Below are 13921 nucleotides of genomic sequence, written 5' to 3'. Positions count from 1 at the left end.
AGAATCTCCACACTGATTTTTACATCTCCTTCCACTGGATAAGGAAGAGACTAGAACTGAATGAACAGTTTGATTGGTTCTTCTTCCTTCCCTTCAAACCCTTGATCCTGGGAATTAGCTGGAACTAGAATGACCTTTGGTTGTGGAAAGGTGGTACAGTAATTTGGGGTTTTATAGTTTATGGTTAGAGTTAAGGCCGGAGGTTCCTGGCAGCAGACAGTGCTGTGCCAGAAGGGGCCCGAGCAGTGGTGAGAGGGGAAGAGTTTGCTTAAGGTCAAGTTTCCAGACAGGCACAGCATGTGTTTTTGAACCCTGAAATGCTTCCCCTTCTATAACCCCTGTATCAAGAATGGAGGACATCAGGAAACAGAAATAGATTTGTGAATTTGTGAGTTGTCTGGTTAATACCACATGTAGAATTAAGTTACATAGAATGAGGGGGTTATAGCCTTTGAAATGCATCTGAAGTCCTTTCACATTCTCTAAGTACAGCAAACATTAGTATTTTTAGCCATCAGTCAGACGACCAGTCATCTTTTGGCATATTAAGTAAGTTCTTAAGAAAGAGGGGAGCATTTCACAAGACTCAGCCTCATTAGATGTAACAATTCAACCAGCATCTGCAGTTCTGCTAAAAGTGAAGATGAAGGAGTGGAAGCATGAGTGCAATCCCATCTCATCAGATGCCCGTGGCAGGGCCAGAAGAAAATGGAGACTCTACCAAGTGTGTCATCTAGAGTTTTTTTGTAGTGGTGCTAACCATTATTACTGTAAGGCTGTTCTAAAATGAATGGCCTGTATTAATATGTCAGTAGAACTTTGCCTTAAAACATTTTGAAAATTGAAACATAAAGTGATATCTATATTGGATGACTTTGGACATAGAGAATTCACCTTTTATTTAAGTGTTTGGTGAACTGGTTTCACAGATGCGTTTGATGACTAATATTTTTGCTTTTCCTGTTTTGTTTTTTTTTGCCTGATATAATTCTTAAGATAATTGATTTGTTTGTTAGTTTGTTTCCCTGGAACAAACCATCACACTTCTTGTCATTAAAGCTTTGAAAAGTTCATCTTGTCCTTAGAGAATTTTGCAGGCATGATTTATACAAGCACATGAAACACTGCTGCTAAGGAAAAATTTCCATTTTTTAAATGTTCTGATACATAGATGATTTATGATCGGCAGATATGTTTCATATTACTTGGGCAAATATGACATTCTTATGATACCAGCAATATATATAATTCCTAGGGTTATATGCAATTCATTAAAATATCTTTTTATTTTTATTTTTCTGCAGAAGAACTTCCTCACTGGGTACTGTCAGCAATGAAGTGTTTGGCAAATTGTAAGTACTAATTGTTTGCCAGTTTTATGAAATTAACAGAAATTAGTGCCCTGAATTAGAATATATTTTTGCTGGTCCTCTTTTCTCTGGCACCGTGGAGGTGGTTGGCTGCTTCAAGATGAAGTTGAACATCTCTTTCCTAGCCACTGGCTGTAGGAAACTCATTGAAGTGGATGATGAATGTAAACTTCGTACTTTTTATGAGAGGCATATGACCACAGAAGTTGCTGCTGATGCTCTGGGTGGAGAGTAGAAGGGTTATGTAGTTCGAATCAGTGGTGGGAATGACAAGGTTTCCCCGTGAAGCAGGGGGTCTCGACCCATGGCCGCTTCTGCCTGCTGCTGAGCAAGAGGCATTCTGGTTACAAGCCAGGGAGGACTGGAGAGCGAAAGTACAAATCAGTTCAGGGTGGCACTGTGGATGCCAATCTCAGTGTTCTCAACTTGGTCATTGTAAAAAAAAAGAGGAGAAAGACGGTTCTGGTCTCACTGATACTACTGTCCCTCGTCACCTGGGGCCCAAAAGAGCTAGAAGCATCTGCAAACTTTTCAACTTCTCTAAAGAATACGATGTCCGCCAATATGTTGTGAGAAAGCTCCTAAACAAGGAAGGTAAGAAACCTAGAACCAAAGCACCTAAAATTCAGCATCTTGTTACTCCACGTGTCCTGTAACACAAACATTGGCCCATTGCTCTGAAGAAGCAATGTTCTAAGAAAAATAAGGAAGAGGCTGCAGAGTATGCTAAACCTTTGGGTAAGAGGATGAAGGAGGCCAAAGAAAAACACCAGGAGCAAATTGCCAAGAGACGTAGGCTGTCCTCTCTGAGAGCTTCTACCTCTGAGTCTGAGTCTAGCCAAGAATGAGGTCTTCTAAGAGTAACAAATAAATAAGGATAAACATAGAGAAAAAAAAAGAATATATTTTTGCTCAATGGTCTGAACATTGATTTGACACCTGTGAGACTGGTAGTTAATTGTTTGGGGATTGCTGTACTTTTAGTGATAAATCTGTCGCAGGTTGAAAGGGCTGAGTTACAGAATGCTTTTAAAGGAATTTTGTGCTTTTATTTCCTAGTGGATTATTTTTATTCCTAAGTATGTCCTATATTTACATCATCAATTTGCTTAACAGAGCCTGTCTACCATTGGCCTCTTACAGGGTAATAGTTTACGTAGGAGAGAAATGGTTTAGAAGACTAGTCTAATGGTACGCAGGGTGGTTTGGGAGGAGAAGGACCTGCATGCAGAGAAACAGGAAAGACTGTTTCAGTAATGCAACCAGGATGCCTCAGTCAGGGTGGGCCCTCTGACCTTGTTCATCAAAATCCATTTTGCAGGTATGATATCTACTTTATTGGATATCATAGGCACTGTGAAGCAATGAGTGGTTTCTCACTTCATACTATTTTGGGGGGGATTTTCTCAAACAAATGATTTTAATGAGACGAATCCTATGATTTTGGTTGACTGATAGTGGTGAGGTTTAGTCTCCAGGGCCCTTTGCAGTCTCACCTGCAGGTCACCGCTGAGAGGTGGTTTCTTTCATCCCTTTTGAGTGAGACTAGTATGTACAGAGACAGGTGTATAAAGACTTGAATTAGTAGACTCTGAATTATTTATGTAACTGAAGTTAGTTTTGTTTGATTAGAATGAAACTAAAATAACTATTCAGCTTGCTCGGAGTGATCTCCGTGGTGACATACAGAAAATGATTATATACTATTGATCTGAATGTGACTAGCCATATAAGTTTGTGTGAACCCCAAAGTTCCGTGTGTTTAACTATTAAGACTATCATAATTTTCCGGTTAATATTTTGGAACCTCTGAGATGTAGAGTTCTGTGGTTTTCCCTTGGGACAGTCATTTTTATTCTTGTTCAATCACTTGAAATCAATTAAATTTAAATGATATCTTTGGCCAGAGTTAGCAATGACAAGATGGAAGGTGTAAATGGGAGGTTAAATTACCCATTTTTGAATTACTGGCAAATTTAGGATCTGGTGGTTGATCAGCAGGGAATGAACGGAGGAAGCCAGAATAACAAATCTAGGCTATAATATGTTGTAAAATGTGTGTGTGTAATTGTTGACACTATTAAGGTGTGGTTATGATGTTGAATTTTCAGATGATCAAAACTTACTGAAGAGTATAGTTTTTCCTCAAGGAAGATGCATCATAAAGCCACAAAATTTTGCAGAAAGGTTCAAATAACTGGAATTTCTCATGAATGGAGAAGAGAGATGTGAAGAGCAACTTAGTAATTTTCTACATGTGTGTCAGGTGGTAGTATATTAGGTGGAAATTCTTGGGGACAGGCACATGTCTCATATGTATCAAGTGCAGTGGATGGTTGGTATATTCATAGATATTTATGTATCAAAGAAGAAAAGGTGGTCAAAGGGCAAGGCCAGCCTTTTGAATAATTGTATAAAATTATTAATTTCCCAAATTCTTATTGGTCCCCCAAATTTGTTTTGAGTATATTAAAATTCTGGCCTATTCCTTACCCTTCTTTATTTTGAATGAATCTAGATTCCCTTAGAGTCATCTAGAAGGGAACGGAAAGGATAGCCTGATTATATGATGTTTTGAAGGCCTAGTGCCTTCTTTTCTGTAAATCTGCTGCCTCCTTCATTCCTTTAAGCCTGTCTGTATTTATGGTGGATCACGTGTACATTGTCCTGGGTACTTCTGTTGTTGACCAGCCTTATGGTTGACCACAGAATGAAAGACCAACGCTAAATACATATAAAGCCTGGTTAACTGTGTTTTGTTCTTTGTGCATGTAGATTGCAAGGATTCAATCAGAAATGGATACAAACAGCTCTTCCAAAATCTGTCAGAATAACATTTATAAAAAACTAGTTTAAAAAATATTCTGAAATTCAAGATGCTTTAGAAATAAAAGATCTTAGAAATATGGCCTCTTCTGTAGAGGTCAGTATGCACTGGCATTTTTAGGGAAACTCACCCCTGCCTGCCTTTTTTTTTTTTTTTTTTTTTTTTTTTTTTTGCATATGATGAAATGTTCAGAAAAGGGTACAGTTGCTTAGAATGCACTGCATACTTATTCTGGGAGGGAGGAAGTTGAGGCGATGTGGCGAGACACATCACGCCAGTGACAGTATTTCCATTGACTAAGCCTGCAGTATTAGAGGAGAAAGCAGGTAAAAATGGTGGCTGTGTTTGCTGCTAGGTTAATGTGGTACCATACATAGAGATCTTTCAAAATTTTTATTATTTCAGTCGATAAAATTAAGCTATTTGATAAGAAGTATACTAGACTATTAAAAGGTAAGAAAAATTTTTAAAAGCCACATTCACAATTTCTCAGTGGCCTTGGAATGTGAAGGCCCAGAGTGCTTGTCTTTTTTAGTTCGATGCTTTCTCTTTGATTATATAGCAGGTTCGTAGTTTGAATTTCCTTTCAGTTTTCACTGGCTTCATCTTTCATTCTGGGGGTGGAGATCTATATGGGTACAGTTGTTTAGTCTTGTGTTCTGGCCCAGAACTGGCCAGTGCTGTGAAGGAGATTGGGAAGGCTGGCTGAACTATTCCTCATGGGACTACTTGCCATGTCCCTGACGGTGCAGGGCTGTCCTTCGTCTCTCCACGTGGCAGTGAAGTCTGTGGCCTCTGTATGGATTGTTGGGGCATTTGCTGCCAGCTCTGTAGAGAGCTAAGCATTTCTTGCTCCTCTTTGGTCCCACATGCGAGTGGATCTTTGCCTTGCTGCTGGCATAGGGCAGGGCTGGGGTCAGGTTGTTCCAGGCTTCTTACTGTGACTCCAGCTGCAACAGGACTCTGCTTGATTCACTGTCTTCTGATGGTTGGTTGGGGGTCAAATAGAGTTTTGTGATCAGAATGAATTACAAGACACAAGGTAAAATCTCTTTTCAGAATATCTTTAAGAAGAAAATGTATAAATTCTTATCAGTCTGAAATAGTGTAGAGGCAGAAATTGATTATTTCACTCAGCTCTGACTCTAGAATTTTATAATCTAGAAGTGATAAAATAATGAAAAGCTTTAAAATGTCCTTGTAACTTGTCTATTATACATGTGAGCTAATTGTCATTATGGTCAGCTGTAACAAAACTAGGAAAATACTGAATATTTCAAAGGAAATTACCATTCTTTACATTGAGTAAAAATGCCTTTCAGAAGGGCATAAAAGAAAGAGTAGGTTTTTTAGAAATGGAAGTAAGCCAGTGATTTTACTCACTGTTTTATAATAGATTTCAATTTAGAAATAAATCATATTTGTGTAAACAAAATGTATGGCAATTTATTTCATGTCAATTTTCCCAATGAAATCTTTTTCAATCTTCACTGTGCACAGAGACTAATACTTAGAGGTGGTTGTCATGCTAATGGTTCTCTTCCTATCTCTTTCTCTCTCTTTTTTTTTAAAATAGGGCCTAACTGTTCAGATTTGAAGCAGCCTACATATTTAGGATTTGAAAAGGATGTCTTTAAAACAATAGCGGATTACTATGGTCACTTGAAAGAGCCTCTGCTTACCTTTCATCTCTTTGATGCCTTTGTCAGTGTTTTAGGTAAGTTGGAATATAATGAGCATCTATACCTTCATATCAAATTATTGCATTTTCACTGTCACGAGACTTCCATTAGCCAAACTTCCAGAAGCATGCTGAAATTAAAACTGATGGGTTACTTGCCTAGTTGGTGTCCTGCTTTCGAAGGAGGAAAAGAAAATGGTTAAGCTATATTAGGAAACTCAAAGCAAGGGCTGCTGATTATTTCTTTATAAAGAACATTATGTTGTATGTCTTTTTTGAACAAAAAAAGTGTGACTTTATCGGTAGAGAAGAATATAAATTTGACACTTACTGTTCATGAATAAATCTGCTGCTCCAAATGTGACTTCGTGAACTGTCAGGTATGGGAGATGTATTTTTATTTAAAAATCTAATTTCTTATAGCAGGAACAGATTTGTGCAGAACTATTTGTTAATTGTGACATGTAAAATAGAGTAACTTTATCTGTCTCTAACACTTGTTCCTCATGTAGATCGATACTTCAGAATCCATACCCTAAAAAACATGGTAAAAGCAAAAATTCAACATATTGCTATAGGTCTTTCTGATACTGTTTTTTTTTCCTAGGAAATCAGAGTTTCCTCTTGCTGTTATGATTATTTAATAAGTACTGTTGTTTTCTTGTCAGAAGATTTGGTTTAATCACTAAATTTTTGTGTGGGTACCTTACTATGTTATGCAAATTTGTAAGAATTAGCAGTCTCTTCCCTTTTTCTTCTTTCAGTCTTACTTTCTTGGAAAGTATGGGTGCTGCTCTAGTATCTTAACAATGTATTAACAATATGTGAATAATTTACTGCTCTTATAACATGGTACCTTAAATTTTTAAAATATTTTGTAGGTTTTCTTATAATGAGGAACAAAAATAACAATTATAAATCATGTGCATAAGAGTGAATTTTGTTTTTAAAGAGACCAATGTTGGGGACAGATGAAGGGATTAGTCCTGTTACTGAGTTTTGAGGCCGCTGGGTGTTCTTCTTGGTGTTTCGTGTTCAACCAGGGAGGACTGGAGGCCTAGGTGCTTGTGAATATCATGCCTAATGATGATGAATACCTGCTGTTATTTAATATGTGTGTGGACTGACTGAGTAGGTTTTCATTATAGCCACTTGACTGCCATTATGCTACTGGTAAAAGAATTCTAAAGACTGGCTTAAAAATCACTTGTTAGATTTTCCCCCCTCATTTTCCATTTTTATAATGTCTTATTGTATAATTATCTGTTTTAGAACTGAAAGGACTTGAAACTTTTGAAAAATGAAGTCTAATTTGAGTCCGTTGTATTTATGCTATCACTGGTCTATTTTACCACGATTTTCATTTTGAAGTCAGCTAGGAATTAAAGCTGATTATTTCCAAGTTGATGTCAGAGTCATCACCCTCTAAAATATCATCTGTCGAGGGGTTAGTGTGCAGAAGGCTAGATAGAATGGAGAATTTTCCTGCACTTGGGTATCAGCAGGACTAGACCAGTAATGTGTGCCGATGGTCACGATGGACTAACCTTCCCTGATCCAGACCTTCTTACGTGAATACATTCGAGACACTGCGCATTGAAACCCATATTCTTATGTAGTAAAAGCAGAAAGTCCTCTAGATTATGGAAGACTATTATTTGTTTATACGATTAACAAAGATTATCTGATAGAGAAATCCTGTTAGAGCCTATGAGAGAAGACATCATCTAGAAACTGCATCAGCAAAGCAGATGTGCAGATTGAACCCCAGTAGGGTTCGCTCCTCCTTAAACCTTCAACTTCCTTTGGTTGGAACAGGATGCCATTGGGTGAAAATGTTTTAAAGGAGGTAATCAATCTGTTTTGTGTAGAAGCTAAAAACCCTACAGCATTTCAGTGGAAATGATTTTCAGTTCTGTTAATACATTTCTTCCGAGGCCTATTTTTTTACATCCAGCATGAAATGAATGCTCTCCTGGTGCCAGAGCTGTGACCTGAGAGCAGTTAGTCATACGGTATATGAAACAGGACATCGAAGAGTTGTTAAAGGGAAATAAGAGACATGTTTGGAGATGTAGGACTCATTCTTTACTTACAATTTTAAAAAAGATGTAATTTCACTCAGCAGTCTGACCTACCATAACTATTAGTAATAATTAATCTTATTTTCTTTTATATATATTATTATTGTTCAGTTACAGTTGTCTCACTATTTTCCCCATTGCCCTCCTCTGCCTTATCCCCCCCCAACTCCCAAAGTCAGTCCCCTCACCCTGATCGCGTGTGCCCACAAGCCCTCTATTCATGTGCCTTAGCTTGCCCCTTCCCTTCTTTCCCCTATTCTCCCCCTCCCCTCCTTCCCTCTAGTCATTGTCAGGTTGTTCTTTATTTCCATGTCTCTGGCTGTATTTTGCTCATTTGTTTGTTTTGTTGATTAGGTTCCACTTATAGGCGAGATCATATGGTATTTGTCTTTCACCACCTGGCTTATTTCACTTAGCATAATACTCTCCAGCCCCATCCGTGCCATCGTGAAGGGTCAGAGTTCTTTTTTTCTGCTGCATAGTATTCCATTGTGTAAATGTACCACAGTTTTTTGACTTCTCATTTACATAGTAATTAATATTTGTTTTAAAAAATAAAGATCCTTGTATTAAGATTATAATTTGTCTGACTCTTGAATGGGTCGAATGAGGTACTGTAGTGTCATTTACTCACGCTGCGCACACACTCTAGAATTTGTGTAACTTGCAATAATTTGGCATATTGAGGAAAGAGGAGGCAGACGGGAAGCACAGTAGGGCATGGGAGCAGGGAAGAGTACTTCAGAAAATTGGATGACTTGTGGATTCGTATGTGTAATGTTATAATCTGAGCTCCCCCCCTGGTGCTCTGTGGGCCATATCTGGCTCATAAACACATCTGGTTTGACCTGGGTGTTTTTAAAAGAAATTTAACTAACTGTCAAACTCTAAGAAATAAAAAATTTACGTAAGAATTTATAATTTTGTCTTTAGAAAAAACTGGAAGATCTGGCGGTTGTGGGCTTGAATTTTCAGTGGCACAAACTGCTGCAGCTGTGTAATGTCTCCACTAGGAGGGGCTATTGTTTCAGGAACATGAATTGCAATTTGCTGAGTCTCCAATGCCTCCCATTGCTTTTCAGACTCTAAAGCCAAGTTCACTTGCTCATTTATTCCATTCGTCTGTTCCTCTAGGCAGCTGAGCCCAAGACCCCTGGTTTATTTGCTAGTAGGCTGGAAAACTGAGATAGTAGCTGTTTGTTGTTTCTTCTTCCTAAACGTTAAGTTAGAAGATACCATTAAAATTGATTGTAGACTGGATCATCTGATCAATAGGTTGAGATTTCCCCCTGTATTTTTAACCTAGAAATATCCATAAGGTTAAGTTTTCTATTCCTTGGTGCCTTTGGTGACTTCTAAGAAATCTTTGGTGATGTGCCTTGTTACCCTCGCCTTGTTACCTCTCCGTACTTACGTTCTTCAAGTTATCTCGGGGTCCTTACCCAGTGATGACTCCTAAGGGAAAATAGTTCTTGTTTTGCAGAGAGTGCCTAGGTGGTGTTCTTGACCAGACAGAGGGCTCTTGCCCGTGTGAGTCCCAAGTGCTTGCTGTTGGTGCTCTCTGCTCTCAGGGCGCAGGGCTTGCTTATGGCTGGAGCTTCTGAAGATGCAGATAGGCCAAGGTGAGGATATTGAAGCACCTTCAAATGTAATGACACTGTTGTGTAGAGATTGTTGGCTAAGTGGCTTGAGGTACTCCTGAAAGGTGGAAATTTAGGGAAATGCCTAGGTATTTCCTGGCTACAACTAAATACATTAAGCTATTTATAAGCATACTGGTAATTACTAGGATAATTGAAAAAAATTTTGGGGAAATAATTTCATACCTTTCTCATACTATTCAGCAGGATAAATTCCAGCTGGGTTACAGAATTAAATGTAAAAATTACAAATCTAAAATATAGTTGGGGTGGATGAAGGGCTTTCTAAGCATAAAAGCAAAAGAAGTCATAAATATGCAGAAGCATTGGGATCCTTCATAAAGGAAAGGGCATCATCTTGTGCGTGGGTGAGTCTGTATCTACTTTTAAGCAATTCACAAAGGCAACTTGTTTGCCTTTCTCTAAAAGCCTCTAAGGGAATAGTCTCTCTTGCTGTGTCTTTCTTCAGGCAGGGTTTTCTTACCAATTGATGTGTGGTCTGAATTCTTTTGGCTTAGTATAAACCTCTTCCTTTTTAAACCCCTTTTCAGTGAAAATGAAATTGTGACATATTTTTTGTCCCTTTGGTTGTTGGAAAACTGCAGTGAAACTTTCTTGAGTCTCTTGTTCTGTGGCTGAAGAGATGTGGTTGCAGTGGCCTTTCTGGGAGCAAATTCCAGGCCCTCTCAAAAGTCTTTATATTTTACTTCTTTTTCAAAGCGCCCATTAGGAACTATTCCTTATATTAACGTTACAGATGCTAGCAGACTGATTAGGTCTACTTTGCCAAAATGAAAATTTGTTTTCTTAATTATTTGAAAATGGAAATTTGATGTAACCATGGGGAATGGGAGGGAGGGTGACACAGGCAGGTTATTATGGCTAAAGTGTCACCTAACCTAGCATAGAATATTATAAATTTTTATTGATTTTGGTTTTATTTATTTCTATTTTAAGAAATAGTTGGGTTTCTTTGAGTATTAAATTATTTATTCACTTATGGTTCCTCAATCGAGGTAAATAATAAAATGGCTTTATGATTGAAAAACTCACAGATCATTTGGTGAATTTTTTATTATCTTTCCTTTCTTTTTTAAAAAAATATATTTTATTGATTATGCCATTACAGTTGTCTCATTTTCCCCCTTTTTTTCCCCTCCACCCTGTACACCCCCTCCCACCCACCTTCCCCCCTTTAGTTCATGTCCATGTGTCACAAGTTCTTTAGCTTCTACATATGCCACACTGCTCTTGCCCTCCCCCTATTTTCTCCCCACTGTCTATGCTACTTGTTCTCTGTACCTTCTCCCCTGCCCCTCCTCCCACTCCTGTTGCTAACCTTTCATGTGATCTCCATTTCTGTGGTTACACTCTTGATCTTGCTGTCCGCTTAGTTTGCTTTTGTTTTAGGTGTGGTTGTTAATAATTGTGAGTTTGCTGTCTATTCACTGTTCATATTTTTATCTTCTTTTTCTTAGATTAGTCCCTTTAACATTTCATGTAGTAAGGGCTTGGTGATGATGAACTCCTTGAACTTGACCTTATCTGAGAAGCACTTTATCTGCCCTTCCATTCTAAATGATAGCTTTCCTGGATAGAGCAATCTTGGATGTAGGTCCTTGCATTTCATGACTTGGAATACTTCTTTCCAGCCTCTTCTTGCCTGTAAGGTCTTTTTTGAGAAATCTGCTGACAGTCTGATGGGAACTCCTTTATAGGTGAATGTCCCCTTATCTCTTGCTGCTTCTAGAATTCTCTCATTTGAATCTTGGGTAATGTAATGATGATGTGCCTTGGTGTGTTCCTCTTTGGGTCCACCTTCTTTGGGACTCTCTGAGCTTCCTGGACTTCCTGGAAGTCTATTTCCTTTGCCAGATTGGGGTAGTTCTCCTTCATTATTTGTCCATATAAGTTTTCCACTTGTTGCTATTCCTCTTCGCCTTCTGGTACCCCTATAATTCGGATATTGGAATGTTTAAAGACGTCCTGGAGGTTCCTAAGCCTCTCCTCATTTTTTTGAATTCTTGTTTCTTCTTTCTTTTCTGTTTGGTTGTTTCTTTTTTCCGTCTGGTCCACTCCATTGATTTGAGTCCCAGTTTCCTTTCCATCACTATTGTTTCCCTGTGCATTTTGCTTTATTTCACTTAGTGTAGCCTTCATTTTTTCATCTAATTTGTGACCAAAATTAACCAATTCTGTGAGCATCCAGATCACCAGTGTTTTGAACTGTGCATCTGATAGGTTGGCTATCTCTTGGTCACTTAGAAGTATTAGCTCTGGGGCTTTGATTTGTTCTGATTGAGCTATTTTTGGTTAGGTCGTGCCTGTTATATATGAGTGTTGGAGCCTTAGGTGTTCACCAGTGCGGGCAGCACAGTGGCTGGGTCATGATACTGTATGTGGGGTTGGGGTCAGAGAGGGAGCCATAGTGCTTGTTCTGCGCTTTCTTGGATTTCAGTCCCCTCTGCCACTTCCCACAAGCTGGCACCTTTTCAATCCTGCTTTTAGGCTTTATTTCTCATCCCTGGGGCCCTGGGTTGCACGACCTGTCTTGCTGCCCGTTTTTGCCTAGTTTATCTGCACGAAATGTGTGACTGCAGTCAACCCCAAGTCGCTTGCACTCCTGAATCTGGCTGCCACCGCCTTTACCTGCCGCCGACTCCACCCCTTTTACCATTCTCTGTTTAATGGTTGTCGGACTTCAGTACAGTTCAATTTTCTGTCTGTTCTGGTTGTATTTTCGTTTCTAAATGTTTGTTGTCCTTAATTTTGGTTGTGTGAGGAAGCACAGTGTTGCCACCTTATGCCTCCATCTTGGCCACCTTCTTTTTTTTTAAGATTTTATTTATCTTTAGAGGGGAAGGAAAGGAGAGAGGGAGAGGAATATCAATGTGTGGTTGCCTCTTGTGTGTCCCCTGCTGGGAACTGGCCTGCAACCCAGGCATGTGCCCTGACTGGGAATCACACCATGGTTGTTTGGTTCGAAGGCCCATGCTCAGTCCACTGAGCTACGCCAGCCAAGGCTATCTTTTCATCGTTTTATTTTTATTTTACCAATAGAAACATTACCAAGATCAGGTATCTTGGTTTACAGACCTAGTTGTATCGACTTCGACAAATTGCTCTGCTTCTCTGGGCCCCAGTTCTCTCGTTGGTAAGTGGCAGTAATGCCAGTCACACTTACATAAAAAATATGAAACGCAAAGCAATGGGCAACATTTATTTTCCTACGAAGTATCTTTTTTTTTGGTTTTGAAAACTATAAAAATTGGGAAAATGCATAAACTAAGATAGGGTAATCATATGTTGCCATTTATTTGTTTCTTCTCTCAAATGATTGAAAGATTTTTATGTAAAACTACTTGTGATATATCTTTACAATCTGTAGTTGAGATAAGCATTCTGAAAAAGAGACAAGTTACCTCTGGGGCTGCAGAAGGCCCTTGTTATTTTCTCAGGAGAAGGAAGAGTCATTATTTTTATGATGGCATTGAGATTGTAGAAATGATGCAAGATGAAAAAGTTACTCTTTTAGCTTCTATTTTAGCAAAATGAGATAAATCCAAATAATAAAAAAGATACAACATTAAAACTCTTTGGCTATAAAATGAGAATAGAATGCTAATGTCCTTCAGAAGTTCTTAAAACAGAGCTTAAAAAAACCAAGAAGCTCTTTGAAATCACTAACACTTTATGATCTTGAAGAACCCGAAAGTAATTGCTGAAGATGTCTCTTGAGTTCAACTGCGTTTTAAAGCTATGTTCCCTTACATTTTTTTTTTCCTGAATCCTGTAGTGTGCTTTTGTCAGTAAGCTTTTATCGATGGGGGGGAAACGATTAGGTAATGGTAAGAAATGAGAAAGAAGTTAGGGGAAAAAACAGAGCTCAGATTAAACTACATTTGAGAATCGAAGTGTTCCTATATGTATTTCAACTGAGGAATGCAGCACATAGTACTCCAAGATTCAAAGGCAGAACGAAAAGCAAGTCCTGCTTTGACGTTGGAACGATGATAAGTAACATCCTTGGGACTGGATGCTCAGAAGGCCTTAAGTATTAAAGACACATCAAACTTCGAGTCTTTTCTTTGATCACATCCATGCTGCTTTGTGAATCACCCCTGTGCTGAGTATTTTCCGTTCGTATCCTTATCTCAGACCTCTCTCCTGAGATCCAGACCAGACTTCCTGTCTGACTTCTGCTGTGTGTTCCTAGATGTTTGTTGTGCACGGGCCCTGGTTCAGCCTCAGCAGTCCCTAAGCCATGGTTTCAGAAACTGCATGTTGGATGTGAATTCTGTGTAGTAGAACAACATTTT

General features: G+C 38.7%; 1 protein-coding gene and 1 pseudogene across 1 annotated transcript in view; both read left to right on the top strand.

Annotated features, from left to right (window-relative positions):
* Positions 1-13921, top strand: part of DEPDC1B (DEP domain containing 1B) — a 73656-nt gene that overhangs the window by 38768 nt on the left and 20967 nt on the right. Inside the window, exons 6-7 of the mRNA XM_053657172.1 lie at positions 1305-1352; positions 5774-5914. Coding sequence (XP_053513147.1) covers positions 1305-1352; positions 5774-5914 — 189 coding nt within the window. The remainder of the gene's footprint in view (positions 1-1304; positions 1353-5773; positions 5915-13921) is intronic.
* On the top strand, positions 1471-2218 carry LOC119046952 (40S ribosomal protein S6-like; annotated as a pseudogene).

Source organism: Artibeus jamaicensis, unplaced genomic scaffold, assembly GCF_021234435.1.
Source record: "Artibeus jamaicensis isolate MK-2021 breed Jamaican fruit bat unplaced genomic scaffold, CSHL_Jam_final scaffold_369, whole genome shotgun sequence".
Lineage (NCBI taxonomy): Eukaryota > Metazoa > Chordata > Mammalia > Chiroptera > Phyllostomidae > Artibeus > Artibeus jamaicensis.
The sequence above is the reverse complement of the archived record's forward strand: the minus strand, read 5'-3'. Positions and strand labels throughout refer to the sequence as shown.